At 38.9% G+C, this 15635-nt stretch overlaps 2 protein-coding genes across 3 annotated transcripts in view; one reads left to right on the top strand and one right to left on the bottom strand.

Moving 5' to 3' along the window:
• The window catches only part of PIGF (phosphatidylinositol glycan anchor biosynthesis class F), a 17460-nt gene extending 8797 nt beyond the window's left edge, over positions 1-8663 (top strand). The window contains exon 6 of the mRNA XM_075089099.1: positions 8288-8663. Coding sequence (XP_074945200.1) covers positions 8288-8401 — 114 coding nt within the window. The 3' untranslated portion in view covers positions 8402-8663. The remainder of the gene's footprint in view (positions 1-8287) is intronic.
• The window catches only part of RHOQ (ras homolog family member Q), a 24986-nt gene continuing 13320 nt past the window's right edge, over positions 3970-15635 (bottom strand). The window contains exons 3-5 of one of the 2 annotated variants that reach the window (XM_075089100.1): positions 12551-12715; positions 9724-9819; positions 3970-9000 (exon numbers count right to left, since the gene is read on the bottom strand). In XM_075089100.1, the coding sequence (XP_074945201.1) occupies positions 8845-9000; positions 9724-9819; positions 12551-12715 (417 nt within the window). In that variant the 3' untranslated portion in view covers positions 3970-8844. The remainder of the gene's footprint in view (positions 9001-9723; positions 9820-12550; positions 12716-15635) is intronic. The other variant, XM_075089101.1, reaches the window with a different exon arrangement.

Raw genomic sequence — 15635 nt, 5'->3', positions numbered from 1 at the left:
TAGTATGTACACCTTTATCAGAAATATTAATTTTCTGGATACGCATGCCACACAATTGCTCTGAAACTGTACAGGTATATTGGACTTACTCATAAGCTATTCCTATAGTTACGTCAAACATTTAAAAAGTCATTGGAAGCATCTGTGCTTACAGCGTAAGGCTGTAAAATGCAAAATTTTTACCTCCATTTTTAATAGGTTCTTTGTTATAGACTTATGAGTTTCTGTTGCATGCAAATTTTATCATGAAATAGAGCTGTAAGTATTTTGATAAGAAGCTAGACAAGAAGGAGGAGAAATGTGAAATGATGAGGATGGCTCCAAGTTTGTCTGCCTTCAGTCTGGTAGCTTTTATTGTTTATGGGTAGGGAAGGAAAGATGCTTTCCTAGTGTTTCAGTTCCCCCCTATCTTCCATAAAAGCACTTAGCAGAATGCATTTTAAATGGATTTGGATTGACTTGTGGAAATAGTGTAGCCAAAGCACTGTACTAAACACTTACCTTCTGATGTCAAAGAAAGGCGAGCATTAGCTTTGTAGTTGCACAATAAAAAATGTGAAGCTGGCATTGCAGATTCTGTCTCCTTAAATTCAAACATTTGTGCTATTTTCTTAATATTTTTGTTGGCATGAAGAAATTATTCCATTAAACATAACTGAATTCTGCCATTGCCATAAAATGATGACACTAACACTTTTTCCTAAACATCCTCAGTGGATATATTCTTAAGTTACCAAACTCATATGCTGTGAGCTGAGTAGTATCTACCAGGCCTGTTCAGATGGTTTCAAAGGTTTCTTTCGGAAGTCAGCTTCGGACAATTAATTATTTAAGTAGTATTGCAGAGAAGGCAAAACTGGTACTATAAGAATTGGATGGGTCAAAAATAATTGAGAAATATCGCATGATAAAGCAAACCAAAAGGTTGCTACTGCTGCCTTTGTGCTCTGTTTGTAGCCCTGAAATGTCAAAAGTTGGCAAAAACACCTGACATCCAGCAGGTGCAGAAATGCATTACAAGTTTGGAATGAAAAACGCTACTTCTGTTGGTTTAGCTCTGTTAGAACAACCTGATATAACCTGAGGTTCACACAAAAAGTTAAGCACTATGTCTTGAGTTGGTGTATTTTTCCACTTGATCAGGTTTTAGCACTTAATCAAATCTCATTATCTGTAGTCCAGTTCAGAGTGTGGAGTATGTAAAGGCAATTCTGTGAAGTCAGTTTTGTTCAAAGAAATGGTTTCATAGGCAAATACCTGCAGGCACTCACCTGAAGCAAATGAGGTTGAAGGAGTGTGAGTACTGAGGGTGCTGGAATTTGGCAGAGTATTGAATAAAGCTGCCTGCACTTTTCTGTGAGGCACCTGTTGTCTGAATTGCCACACTGATACATGTGGCAGTCCTGCTGATGTTACTTTGTTGCTGTTTTCTGGCTTTAAAAGAAAAGGCAATTTTGGGCAACATCAGGTTCATTTTTTGCTAATCTGTTTCCCAGTCCTTAGCTGTCTGTATTGGGATTTGCATCTTTTCCTGCAATCTTAATAGAACTGAAAAATTATCTAGTAGTCATCCCTTTACATCATGGTTGAGAGATATTAGTAGCAGCTGAGAAGTCTGTAGCACCTATATCTTACCTGATCAGAAAATCAGATGTCAGTGTGTCTTGTGTATCTTTCCCTAGAATCTGTTTTTACTTCAAAGTACTTTAGACTTCTGTGGAGTCAACTTGGTATGAAATTCATCATCAGGAGTTACAATGCATATGCTAATGGCTAAAATCAAAATACTCCTTCATCCTGACTTATTCATAAACCAAAGAAAACACATTGGTTCTTTATACATACCTCTTGTGACACACAACAAAACTGAGATAAATACAGATGTCTCAATCTTCACTTTATTTTCTGTGTTTACGTTTGAAAAATATTGTATACAGGGGATATTCAGATTAGTGGGCCTGTCTACATTTCAAAATAATAATAATGTAAAATGCATTTTTTTGGCATACAACAACTTTTATTCTAAGTAAATATCACTTAATAGGAACAGAATATTATTTTGGAAATATAATGACATTAATTATCTCAATGTTTCAGAATGGAAATGAAAAATATATAAAGCATTTTTGTCAGAAGTATAAAATGTATTGCTGAAAGTTGGTTGGTATCCTTCATTGTTTTTCATTATTTAAATTCTTAAAGTAACTTTTTAACATAATTTGGCCATGCCTCTTGCCCCTCTGCTAGTTTTCAGAAAAATTTGTTTTGTAACTATGCAAAACAGTTGGTCAGGGAGGCCTGCTCGATGGTTGTTCCTGGTTATAGTTCTGCAGAATTAAGCCTATCTCAGACAAAGGTAAAGATAGTTGCCTTATAGGAATAAAAGTTAGTCCCTACAGTAGTTATATCTCTGTATTTAAAACAAAACCCAAAAAACCCACAACCCAAATCATGTTTAAAAAAAAACAACCAAACACACACACAAATGTTTCAGTTTATTACAAGTGCCAAACTGGTAATTTTGCCACTGTTTGAGATTACTACCTAATTCCTAATTCTTAAAAAATTTTTAAAATAGTTTGCAACACTTAATTATGACCATTTAAATAAGGCTATTCTAGATGATGTTCAAAAGTTTGAGTTGGTTGTACATCCATCTCTAGTTACCTCTAGCTCTCTGAAGCACAGTGGATATGTCAGGGTTATGGTTAGTTAGGGCAGTTCTAGCAAAGAAATAGAAAATAACTTCCTGTGTTACAGTTGCCAAATTTTTTCAGATTGCCTATTTCAAGTTGATGGTGCACTTTTAATAACGACGTGATTAGGATCCTGGTTTCATGTGTCATCCGAGAAGTGGCACTTTAAAGCACACGCCACTGCAACAGAATGGGATTATTTAGGTGTTACTAGACACCTTGTGACACATCCTTTCTCTGCTCAGCCTGAGGTAATTTAGTTGCAGAACAAGGTGGTATAATTAAAGACCAAAAACCTTATCAGCAAGCATTATATGCAGTGGAACTAGTATTCCAGACATCCTGTTCGTCAGTGAAAAGAACTGAATTTTGAAAATTGAAGTGCCTGGGTTTATTGCATGTTTTGATAACAGGTTTTTAAAATATGTTCCGGGGTTTACTGTGTGCATGCCCACCCATCCGTCTGAAGTTTTAATCTGTAGTACCTGTTACTAATGGTAAAAAGTGACTTTGAAACAATATTCTGCCTGCAGTGTTTCCATATCATTAGGTAAAAGTGAAATTGATGTATTCCCACCTTATACTGGATATCACCAACATAATAGGTAATGCTGATAGAACTCAAATGAGTTGATTGACTGCCATGTAATTTAGCCAATATGACTCTAAATAGTAGTCTAGATACCTATCAGACATTTGTTACCTGAAAAATAATCTGGACAATATTGGGTGAGTTCTTGATGGTTACTCAAGTAAGCTGAAACAGGACTATAAACTTTCACACTATTTTGTTATTCTTAACACAGCTCTGAGATTCCTTCTTGTAGTTGCTTTTGGATCTACTACCTACTGTGAAAGTTTTATTGTAAAATAAGTTGCTTTATCTGAGTAGAAGGGGTAACATCCAGTGTTTTGAGGTTTTTCTTTTAAACCGAGGTAGAAGCTCGTTCCACTCTAGTGTGGTTGTTATTGTTTATTTAATGATATGTTTTCTTAATGTAAACCTTAATGGTGAGATCAAAGTCAGTTATGCTTGCTATAACTTTAGAACACAAATTCACAAACCAACTTCTAGTTACAAATGCCAGCCTGAAAAAAATCTCACACTTTGTTCTCCTTGGCGTGTGCTTGTCAACACACACATTCTGTACAATGTGTTAAGACACTTTTAGTTAACATGTGCATGCAACCAAAATAGATTAAAGGCATGTACTGAATTTAAGACAGTACAGACTAAACAATCAGGAATTTAAGGCATGTTAGAAACAAGGAGGGAAAGTAATTGTGCTCATTTATTCAGTTTTAAAATGAAACAAAAATTATTACACAGCTTTCTAATTGACAGTCAGAAATGGATCTTCTGAAATAGTAAGCATACAAAAAAATCAAGTTTAGGAATATGAGAAAAGCACTCATCTAAAGAATGGAACCAGTTGACTAACAAAAAAGAAGTACAGTAGATTGCCCCACTGTATTTGAATTTGTATAATTAAAGTTCCAGCAGTCAGCTGCTTAATTTATAGTATCTTAAAAAACTTTATTAGGGTGTTGCTGCTCTGGCCTGTAATAATCTGGCCTTTATGTCCTTATCAATGTCTATGTAATTCCCATTGCGTGGGATGCAAGTTGCAGACCTGTAATAGACAACAAAACTGTCATGCAGTCAGAATTCTGGTTTTAACTAGCTACATGCATAGTACAGCAGAGCTAGATTCCTTGCTGGAATCCTCCAACATATTCTGCTCTCCATGCGATATGCTAAACATTCTTATATCAGTTCACAGGTGTTCTAAAGAGCACTGAGGAAACTAGCTCATTTGTGTCCTGAAAGGTTGGCAATTCCTATTCTGAGTCCTTATTCTTAAGAAGAGTTCTAATATACACTGAGGAACCTTGCAGTTCTGCAATGTCTATTTAGCTAGCCTAAAGAAATCTGCTAAGTCCTATCACTGTTGCCAGGTGGAAGAAAAAATGGCAAAAACAAAATTTAAACAAATAGCAGAAGTCAGGATCATTTTGCATTAACCACTGGCTCATGCTCTGTCCCTTAAAAACCCAAATTTTTGTGCTTATTAAGCATGTAGGTAGAGATTTGTTTCTGCCAAGCTGCTGTTCAGATTCCCAGTAATCATATACAGGTTGTTAAAATTGCCCTTTTCTGCATGCATTTGATACATAAAACAACTCTTTTTGTATTAGGCTGTGAGGACAGTAGCCGATGCTTCCCAGCTGCTGGGACAGACAAGGCGTTTCATGACAGTTTCATGAAGAATGTTCTGTCCTGTCTCCTGTGCTCCCCATGCTTTTCTCTCCAGATCAACCTTCTTCCCCTCAAAAAAAAGTGCAGTTAGGCAATGTTGCCTAACATCTTATTCCCCTGTTGCGGATCCAGCCTAGACATGACATCAGTGCTGGGTAGGATATGTCAGCTTCCTCATGGGAGAAGGGATGATAAAGCAGGAGAAACTGAGCTGAGCAGTCCTCAGGGGAGGAGAAGGGTGTATTACAAGTTGCATACTTTAAACAAGTGGAATGGAATCTCTTACAAAATGCAGACGAATATTAGCTGCTTAGATTTTTACCACTTAGAGGCAGTTCATACCAAGTCAGGGAAGCTAAATCAAGTTTAAGAGAGAATTTGAAAGACAGGGCAAAGCAGACCAATCAAGCAAGTCAAATTAATTTAAGAAGGTCCAGCAGAAAGTGAGTGGGTCTCAGAAAAATGAGGCCAGCAGCCAATGCAAAGGAAAGCAACCCACTTTCATAGATGAACAAAAAAGCATATGCAGGGGCTGTTATTTTAGTGCAGCTGATGTGCTTAAGAGCCACACTGCAATCTGACTTTGATAACTTGTTGCTTTATATATGCCCATGGATGCATCTGGATATATGAAGCCTAAACGCCAGCAGTCAAGAATAAAAGGTATAGGACTAGTATCATTACCTGTTTGCTAGGGTTTTTTGGCCCTGTCTTGAGCGTTAGAGAAAATAGCATAAGGACAGCAATGCTTCTAAATCCAGGCTTTAAACTCCTGTGCTTAGGGAGTTTTCAAAAGGCCAATCAAACTGCCTTTGGAACTACTTTGAGCCATCTGATCACCATGAGTATCTGGCCTAATACCCCTCTGTTCTATGCTACTAGAAGGGATGAGGTGGTGTTTCTTTTCTGTCTCATTCATGGACAGTGAGATGGAGTGTTTTACGGTTCTCTCCCTTTGCCCCCCATCTTTGCCAGCTGCTATTGGTGAGGGTTGGATTTCAGAGGTCAGACTCATGTGTTAAGTGAGACAGCCTGAAACTTCTGTAAGGTAACACTGATTTTTTAAAAAGAAAGCAAAAAAATGAATGTTTTGGAAGACAGAGGCATAATTAATATTAAAAGTTATATAACTATTGAAAAACTATGTTCCAAGTTGCAGTTCAGTCAGGTAAAAGAAGCTACAATAATCATCAGAGATCCTTTTAATCATACCAACAATCACCCACTATACACAAAGTACCAAAAGATACAGGGTTAATGGGTCATTGGGGATATTGACTCTGTAGTTAAGGGAACGTGAAAAATTCAGAGTCCAACATCTACCTGTACTTCTGAAAAGCAAGAGGCAACTGTAGATTCGCCTAATGTAGGTAAAATTTAATGAAAGATCATTGATCACTCAGAGAATTTGATGTAAAAAGACCGTTGAGTTATGAAGCCTCTGTCCAGTTTTGTGGATACTAGAGTGGTATTTGACCTCATCAGTTGATAAGAAAGTACAACTCCTGTTCCAACTGAACGTTACTGAGTGAGCAGCTGAGGTTGCAGGGACTTTTTTATTGTTTCATGCTTTAGACGTGTGTGGTATGCAAAATGCTAGAAATAACTTAATTACATTTTATTTCAAAAGTTGGAAAGACCCACCTGAAGCTTAAGTTTAGCCAAGGCCACAAACTCATCTGAGTTTTAAATATACACAATATATTACCATGCCAAAGCATCTCAAGGCTTTTTACAGATGATCTACAATACTACTGTTGAATGAATGAAAACAAGGAAGTCTTTGGTTTGAGAGGCAACAGCCAAAATATTCAGTAACAAAAACAAGCAGAGACAGAATGCCTGGAAATGGAAGAATGAAACAAGGTCAATAAAGAGTACCTAAGGCACCTTGTTTATAATCATCTTTGCTACACTCCTTAAGACCTCCAAATAATATATAAAACTGCTAATGCTAAGGAATGTGAAGATGAAACAGCTGAGGAGAGTGTGAAGATGAAACAGCAGAGGACAAAATATGTTACTCTTATTCCTAGTCAAAATTCCCATGATCAAAGGATATGAATAAATACATTTTTCTAAGTGATAATGAAGTAAAGAGAAGAATCAGAGCTAGGAAATGAATGAAAGGAGGAACCAGTACCATTAAGAGTAAGCTCATTTGATATTCAGAAATTGCAAGTCAAAATGAAGTAGAGAAGGTGGCTAGACACTGAGATGTGGATATTTTCTTTAATATCTAGTGCATTTCTGTGTCTCATGTACTATAGAAGGTGGAGCTATCCTTCATTCAAAAATTAACAAAAATAGGAGTGCTGTCTGTACTTGTGTCAGGAACATGCACTGTACAGCAGGAAGTGCAAAATTGTCCTTGCAAAAAATATGCAAAGGAGAATTTTGAAGAGGGATGGGAATTCAGTTTATTCTACAGTAAGTATTTTTAATTACCAACTTAGTTGAGACTTTCATCAAATGCAGTGTGTAAATTAAGCTAAATCTGAGGGACAGACTGATTAATTTTGGTTTGGGCACTCCTCCCTGCAAATCAATACCAATTTAAAGAAAACAAAAAAAGGTGTGGGGGGAGAACCACCCTGTTACTTCTTTGTCTCAGTACCAGATGGTTTGTGAAAGTGAGTCAGCTGTATTGAGTCAGTTCCCTGTTCTTATACTAGGAAATAGAGCTTATAATTAAAACTCTCTTTAACGTAAGCCAGTTGGCTTACTACATGTTTGCTGAACTGGGTGCAAGATATTCAGTCAGTTTCCAAATTTATGTTCCCTCCCTACTGCTGGCCAGAGGGAAATTCATCCCTTTGCCTACTTTTCAAGACAAAAAAAACCCACCAAACCACCAACCCTCTATACATCTCAGTCTCTGGCCTTATTTGAATATTAGTTCATTTATACACACCTCTAAAAGTTTTAGAATGCCACAAGAGATTGGAAGGAGAAATTGCCAAGAAATCTGTAGGTTTCCAAATGTATGCAGCAGAACAGAAGTTAGGTTAGCTGAACACTTCAGGGAATATAAATGCTTTTAAGTTGTTTCATATAGTTTTGGGAATATTGAACTGAAGTCTGCAATAGCCAGAAGCCTGGTTACATTTTAATGCATATTAATTAAAAACTGTACAACAGCATTTAGTGTTCATGAAGATAATTGTTACACTTTTGGCATTTTTAGGAAAGCACATCAAGCTTTAAAGTAGAATAAGACTGTACTGTCTTTCAGTACCTAAATTACACTGAGAATTTGTGCTCAACGAAGTACAAAAAAACCACAAACATTTTCCTCATTGTCTGCTTTTACCTTGTGTTCTCCCCTCAGGTATGGCCCATTTCCTGTTCCCTCGGAGCTACCTTTGGCTATATGGCTGGTCTGATTATTGCACCTCTGTGGATACACTGGAACCGAAAGCAGCTTACATACAAAAGCAGATAACTGGAGCAAAGAGAGACAAGGTATTTCTTTGTGCAGATTCCATACAGACTGTGCAAAACTTCTTTTTTTAAAGATATATATGTATATATGTATAGTCAAAGCAGAAGACTATCCAAATTCATTTAGAGTATATCAGGCCAAACATCTCCACTCAATAAAACCACATAGATGCCGTTTCAGCATGGTGCAGTTTTTGCTTCCTCTAGACTATGTAACCCTGAGAGAATGTACCTTCCAGTCTGAATAAAATATTTGTAACAGATGTGGTGGCTTCTTATTACAAGTTCATTAAGTTGGATTTTATTCCTCTGGATTTCACTTGTTGTAGAAGGCAGAATCATAGTTTTAGCTTTCAAACCTGTAACAAGTTTGCTGTGTACTTAATGTGTTGTATTTAAATTCAGTAGAATTTCACAGTAAGCCTGGCCATTGTCAAATATATCTTATGTGATCAAACAGCAGTTTATGCATCTTGAGCCTATTCTCTTCTTCACTGTGTGTTTCTTTGGAGCGAGAATGGCTATAATAGCTTCATCAAAAACAGTCTTCAGTCCTTTCTGTGTTAAAGCTGAACACTCCACATAGCAGTAGGCTCCTATCTGTCAAGAAAATAAGTTAATTCAATAGCAATATATTTCAGCTGTTCAGTTCTATCCATCCACTTCTGCATTGGTTTTTTTTCTACAATGACATCACAATGTGTGGCTGTGCTCTAGAATAGTTATCTGCATATGCATCCCCCTGCAGGAGAAAAGATTTGTCTTTTGGCCAAAGATCTGGAATGTATTTGTTGGTTTGGTTTATAAAGGAAGCATATCAAATAAGTTCTTTGGATTGGCAGTGGGGTCCTACAGTATTTTTGATAATTAAACAGCAAAAAAAAATTACATAACCAATTTATGTTTCAAAAATAAGACTTGATAAGTAAGTGTCCTGATAAGCATCATCCATGCGGTGTGTTAAAATCGTAGTATAGCATTCTCAAATAATTTCCATAAGATGCTTCCAACATTTTGCTTGAGCAGGAGAGGGCCATTCCAACCTCAACCACTCTGTGATTTTAATTCTCTCTGACTAATGCTTATATAGTTTTTACAAGTGTCTACACAGAAATTTAGAACTAAGAGGGAAGTGCTATTACACAGGTCTGCTTTTTAGCTATATTCAACAATGTAAGTAAGTACTGTTAACTGGTAACCAGTCATAAGGTTTCATACGTTGACTGGTAAAATAAATGGGCAAAGTGGTAAAAAGAAAGTAATTTGGAAAGAGGATTTTTTGCTTCTTTGCTACTTGGTTTCATTTAGGAGTATCCAGTTTACCTCTTTTGCTAACTTCTGTCCTTGCTCCACAGATACGGGCTTCTCCTTCATATCATTCAGTCTTGCCAGAGTTTTTGGGTCATCACGAAGATCAATCTAGCAAGAAAGATTGCAGTCATGTTGGAATACTTTTCCTAAACAAAAGTCAGCAGGCTATATGATACCCCCTTTTTAAAGCAGAATTATTTACTTAATGGAGTATTACATGTATAAGAATGGAGTCATGTCATGTTTCAGATTGTGGACCTTTCCCAGTCCAAAAGCCCTGGAAACTTAAGCTGTGAACTACTGCCTTTAATCTAGAAGGAACAAATGTTTACTCTGAAATTCAGCTCTTCAATGAGATGTGATCATCTCAGAATATCAGAATGTATATCCAGCAGTGGCAGAAAGATTAACCCAAACATAGTACCAACATGTGATTCACTTTCTGATTGAAGCCCAGTCCACTGCCCGCAAGAAGCAAGAGGAAATTCACAGAATCACAGAATGGTTTCGGTTGGAAGGGACCTTAAAGACCATCTAGTTCCAACCCCCTGGCAGGGACATCTTCCACTAGACCAGGTTGCTCAAAGCCCCATCCAACCTGGCCTTGAACACTTCCAGTGATGGGGCATCCACAACTTCTCTGGGCAACCTGTTCCAGTGCCTCACCACCCTCATAGTGAAGAATTTCTTCCATATATCTGATCTAAATCTACCCTCTTTCAGTTTAAAACCATTATCCCTTGTCTGTCACAACATTCCCTTGTAAGAAGTCCCTCTCCAGCTTTCTTTTAGGCCCCCTTCAGGTACTGGAAGGCTGCTATAAGGTCTCCCTGGAACCTTCTCTTCCCCAGGCTGAACAACCCCAACTCTCTCAGCCTGCCCTCGTAGGAGAGGTGCTCTAGCCCTCGGATCATCTTTATGGCCCTCCTCTAGACTGGCTCCAAGAGGTCCGCGTCCATCTTATGTTGGGGGCCCCAGAGCTGACTGCAGTACTCCAGGTGGAGTCTCACGAGGAGCGAAGTAGAGGGGGAGAATCACCTCCCTTGACATGCTGGTCATGCTTCTTTTGATGCAGCCCAGGATACATTTGGCTTTTGGGGCTGCAAGCACACATTGCCAGCTCATATTGAGCTTCTTGTCAACCAACACCCCCAAGTCCTCCTCAGGGCTGCTCTCGATCCATTCTCTGTCCAGCCTGAATTTGTGCTTGGGGTTGCCCCCACCCACGTGCAGGACCTTGCACTTGGCCTTGTTGAACATCATGAGGTTCACAGGGACCCACCTCTCAAGCCTGCCACGGTCCCTCTGGATGGCATCCCTTCGCTCCAGTGTGTCAACCACACTGCACAGCTTGGTGTCACTAGCAAACACGCTGAGGGTGAACTCGATCCCACTGTCCATGTCACTGACAAAGATGTTAAACACCACCAGTCTCAATACTGACCCCTGAGGAACGTCACTGGTCTCCACTTGGACATCAAGTTGTTGACCACAACTCTCTGAGTGCAACCATCCAGCCCATTCCTTATCTCCTGAGTGGTCCATTGTCAAATCCATGTCTGTCCAATTTAGAGACAAAGATGTCATGTGGGACAGTGTCAAATTCTTTGCACAAATCCAGGTAGATGATGTCAGTTGCTCTTCCCTTATCCACCAATGCTGTAACCCCATTGGAGAAGCGCACCAAATTTGTCAGGCACAATTTGCCCTTAGTGAAGCCATGTTGGCTGTCACCAAACACCTCCTTATTTTCCATGTGCCTTCGCACAGTTTCCATGAGGACCTGCTCCATGATCTCGCTGGGCACAGAGGTGAGACTGACCAGCTTGTAGTTCCCCAGGTCTTCCTTTTTCCTGTTTTTAAAAATGGGGGTTGTGTTTCCCCTTTTCCAGTCAGTGGGAACTTCATTGGACTGCCACTTCTCAAACAAGAGAGACAGTGGCTTACCAACTTCATCTGCCAGTTCTCTCAGGACCTGCGGATGCATCTCATCAGGTCCCAGGACTTGTGCACCTTCAAGTTCTTCAGATGGTCTCAAACCTGATCTTCTACAGTGGGTGGTTCTTCATTCTCCCAGTCCCTGCCCTTTGCCTTCTGTGACTTGGGCAGTGTGGCTTGAGCACTCGCTGGTGAAGACTGTTGCAAAAAAGTAATTGAGTACCTCAATCTTTTCCATATCCCAGGTAACCAGGACTCTTGTTTCCTTCCAGAGAGGGCCCACAATTTCCCTAGTCTTCCTTTTATCACCAGCATTTCTATAGAAGCTTTCCTTGTTGCTCTTGATGTCTCTGGCCAGATTTAATTCTATCATGGCTTTAGCCTTCCTAACCTTAGCCCTGGCTGCTTGGACAATTTCTCTGTACTCCCCCCAGGCTACCTGTCCTTGTTTCACCCTCTGTAGGCTTCCTTTTTGTGTTTGAGTCTGTCCAAGAGCTCCTTGTTCATCCATGCAGGCCTCCTCTCTGTCTCACTTCTCCCCTTGCTCCTTTGCTTCAGCAGATAGCTGAAGACCCAATAGCTGTAGACCCAAGTAATTCCAGTAACATGGGTATGGACAGACAATTTTATTCTGTAAGTCCCATGACTTTACAGAAAGTCACATGGAGACATGCAGCCAATCTTGCCACCCTGTTTACAATGCATGTATTTTAACAAAATGGAGGTAGCTCATTAAAGAACGATCACAGATCTAGGTTTTTCTGCCACTTGTTAGGGTCGCTTCTCCAGAGCCAGAGGAGATGCTGCTCAGGTCCCGTCAGGCCTGAACTTGCAGCCCAAAGAAAAGGCACCATACAATGATTTGAATTGTTTAAATAAATTAGAACAGAAACAGATATACCTGTGTTCCTACTAGTAAAAAGGGAACATTAGGTGCATATTCCTTCAACTCCGGTACCCACTCTTCCTTCACATTTTGAAATGAAGCAGGGTTTACCACTGAGAAGCAGATAAGGAAGACATCGGTCATAGGATAAGATAAAGGTCTCAGACGATCATAGTCTTCCTGAGAAAGAAAAATTCTGTTATCTGCAATATTAAATTGTTGCTTTTATTGCGTTAACTCTAAGTTATATTCAGAAACTGTATTCATATTTCAGGAATTTTGTTGACGCAAACTTTCTGAATGTTTACAACTATGCCAAGCTAGTTAGTGTGGCTGTCAGAGCAAAATCTGCCTATCAGGGTAACTATATGTGAATATAAACATTTTGAAAACTGCTAATACTGATAGAAACTTACTTCCGTATGACAACATACAGAAGACTACCCTTTGAAAAGTTTTCACTTAAAGAACAAAAAAAAGCTTGTGGTTCAAACATACTTGCAGATCAAAGGTTAGCATTTGTTTGACCAAAGAGAAGTAAGCAGATGTGACTGCTATAGAGCTGTTCAGGTTAAACAAAGCTAGGCTAGATGAAGGCTCTTTAATGCACTTAAATGTTCTCTTTTGGATCATATGTAGAGGTGATATTTAAGGCCCTCCTTAGAGCTTTCTTTCTGACTCTTAGAAACCTTACTGTACTGTTGCTAGTGATCAGGGCAGACAAAGTAAGGATTGGAGGGTCCTCTTTTGTCCAGACTGTGCTTTCTGTAAGCAAGCCCAGCAAAAAGTGGGAAGGAACAGAAACTAAGGATCAAGAACACTATCACGGGAACATTAATGCTCTTTTTGGGGGGAAGTTAGTGTGAAAAGATTATTATTTGGGTCATTTAGAGCCACAGCATTTAAAGGCACCAGTCCTACTGCCAGGGCATACAGTACTGTGGCAACAGAGGTACCTAGAAGCAATGTCCCTAGCAAAACAGAAAGTGGATTTTGCCATATTTTTTAGCTAAGAGCAGGAGGGAACATGCACCAGCCTCTCTCTGCAAGGCTTCCTTTGGTCTATGGCAGTGAACCAATGCCTTACCATTCCTACCCTAGGCTTTTTTTTTTGGACATATATAACTAAGACTGAGCATTGCAGAGACAGTGAACAATGCTGGTCTCTTCCACACCAGTTTATTACGGCTGCCACAGCAGCCTCCATGCTCCCTGTCTTAATTATATCTCACAAATATTGGAATGATTTGTTCATTAAATGTAGAGACAGAAATGTAATTCAACTCCATGTTTGAAACGAGCCAGAAAATTATATTTTTGTTTCTTTGGCAACAGTCATATTACTAGATTATTAACCTATAGTTACACCCTCAAGAAAGCCCTTCATTGATTGTTATGTTTTAAAGATGGTGTCACTAGAATTTCAGAAAACATGTGAGAACTTCCTCAGAACAGTTTCTGCAGGACCCACCTTTTCATTTGGAAGTCAACAGCTATGGGACAAGGGCCGTTATCCTCATAATGACATGGAGAAAAGACAAGCACTGGATGAGATTCTGCATTAGCGAGGAGGTGACCATTGGATAATACTCTTCAGTGTCTATTTACACAATATTCTTATTTGTAATCAGCATTCTCATGTGCCATATTCATTATACACTCTACTGCCAGTCTTGTATACAGTACAGTTTTGTCAATAAGCTAGAGCATGCTTAGCTGTAAACATGGGCTCCCAATTTCACAACCACAGTAACTGACACTGCTGCAAAACTTCAACATTTGGCAGGCCTTTTTGAAGATCATTTGTTTCCCGGCTAGCGTCAAGCTCCTATCCTGATGCAAAAGAAAAAAAAACAGTAACCATGTCTTTTCCACATCTGTGGACACTCATCATAGAAAGCAGAAATAACCTTAAGAGTATCAAACATTGCAACAGAAACCTGAAACTATTTGACATTCAATTCTTTTTTTAAGCATGTATTTTACGTTTCACTTTCACTACTGAAGATAGTTAGATCCTGCTCAGGGTTGCCACTTTCTTTTCTGGGGTGGAAATCAAAATCCTAAAAGAAGCTTCCCAACTGCAAATTACACTGGTCCCTGGAGTACAAAATCTGCATACAAGAACACGCAGGCAGATCTGTCAGCTGCTCTCAAATTCAGCTCTACTAAATTCATATGTAGGGTATTACTGATTAGGTTTTCTTAAAAAAAAAATCTAGTTTAAAGTCATAATTTGTTCCTACCACCAAAGGGCTGCCTTCACTACACTGAACATTTTCTAAAAATCTCACGTCTGGGTTACAATAACTAGAATACTGTCTGCATTAAATGCTGGAACAGATAAAACATTTCACTGTCACCAGAAATTACTGTTAGTCCATTGGCCTTAAAATATCTCTTTAGTTAATGCATTTCAAATTACAGCTGGACCTTTTATTCATAGCAAATACTAATCATTTTCTGATTTCAAAGCTGAGTTACATTTGCATGGTTTACTTCAAAGCTCTCCTATTTAGTTTATCTTTTTAAATCCCATTGGATACAAATCCATTACACATTTACAATCCATTGTACATTTAGCCACATCTTGGTACTGCACCTTATTTGCCACGTATTCATCAGCAGTCATATGGGAGTGAGAAATGTTACTGCCTTTTAAGGCACATGCATTGCTGAGCTCCTTTCCTACCCCTGCATCTATTTATATGCCTTTTGATTTATACCCTGTCCCATCTGCACTGGGCAAGCTGTGGGTCCATTCTGTGTAATTAAGAAGTTAAACTGAAGGCAAGTACAGTATGATTGGATACATCATGTACCGTGGCCAAAGATATATGTGGTATTCACTACAGTGACTTCACTGTGTTTACGCTTACTTAAATTAACAGAGAATTTTGCTATACCCACCAATCCTGCTGCTTGAAACAAGTTACTGCTTTCAGGCTCTCCTTTAAACCTTGTCTGTGCCATGAAAATTAGGTTTGTATTGATACTAATAATGGCAGGTAATTCTAATAAAGCCTTCCACCACTTGATTAGGCTGGTCCCGGGTGCTCCTAAGAGAGACCCTGGCTTAAATGTTACCAGCGTCTAGTAG

This window comes from Phalacrocorax aristotelis, chromosome 3 (genome assembly GCF_949628215.1).
Source record: "Phalacrocorax aristotelis chromosome 3, bGulAri2.1, whole genome shotgun sequence".
NCBI classification, from domain to species: domain Eukaryota; kingdom Metazoa; phylum Chordata; class Aves; order Suliformes; family Phalacrocoracidae; genus Phalacrocorax; species Phalacrocorax aristotelis.
This window is presented reverse-complemented; position numbering and strand designations above follow the sequence as displayed.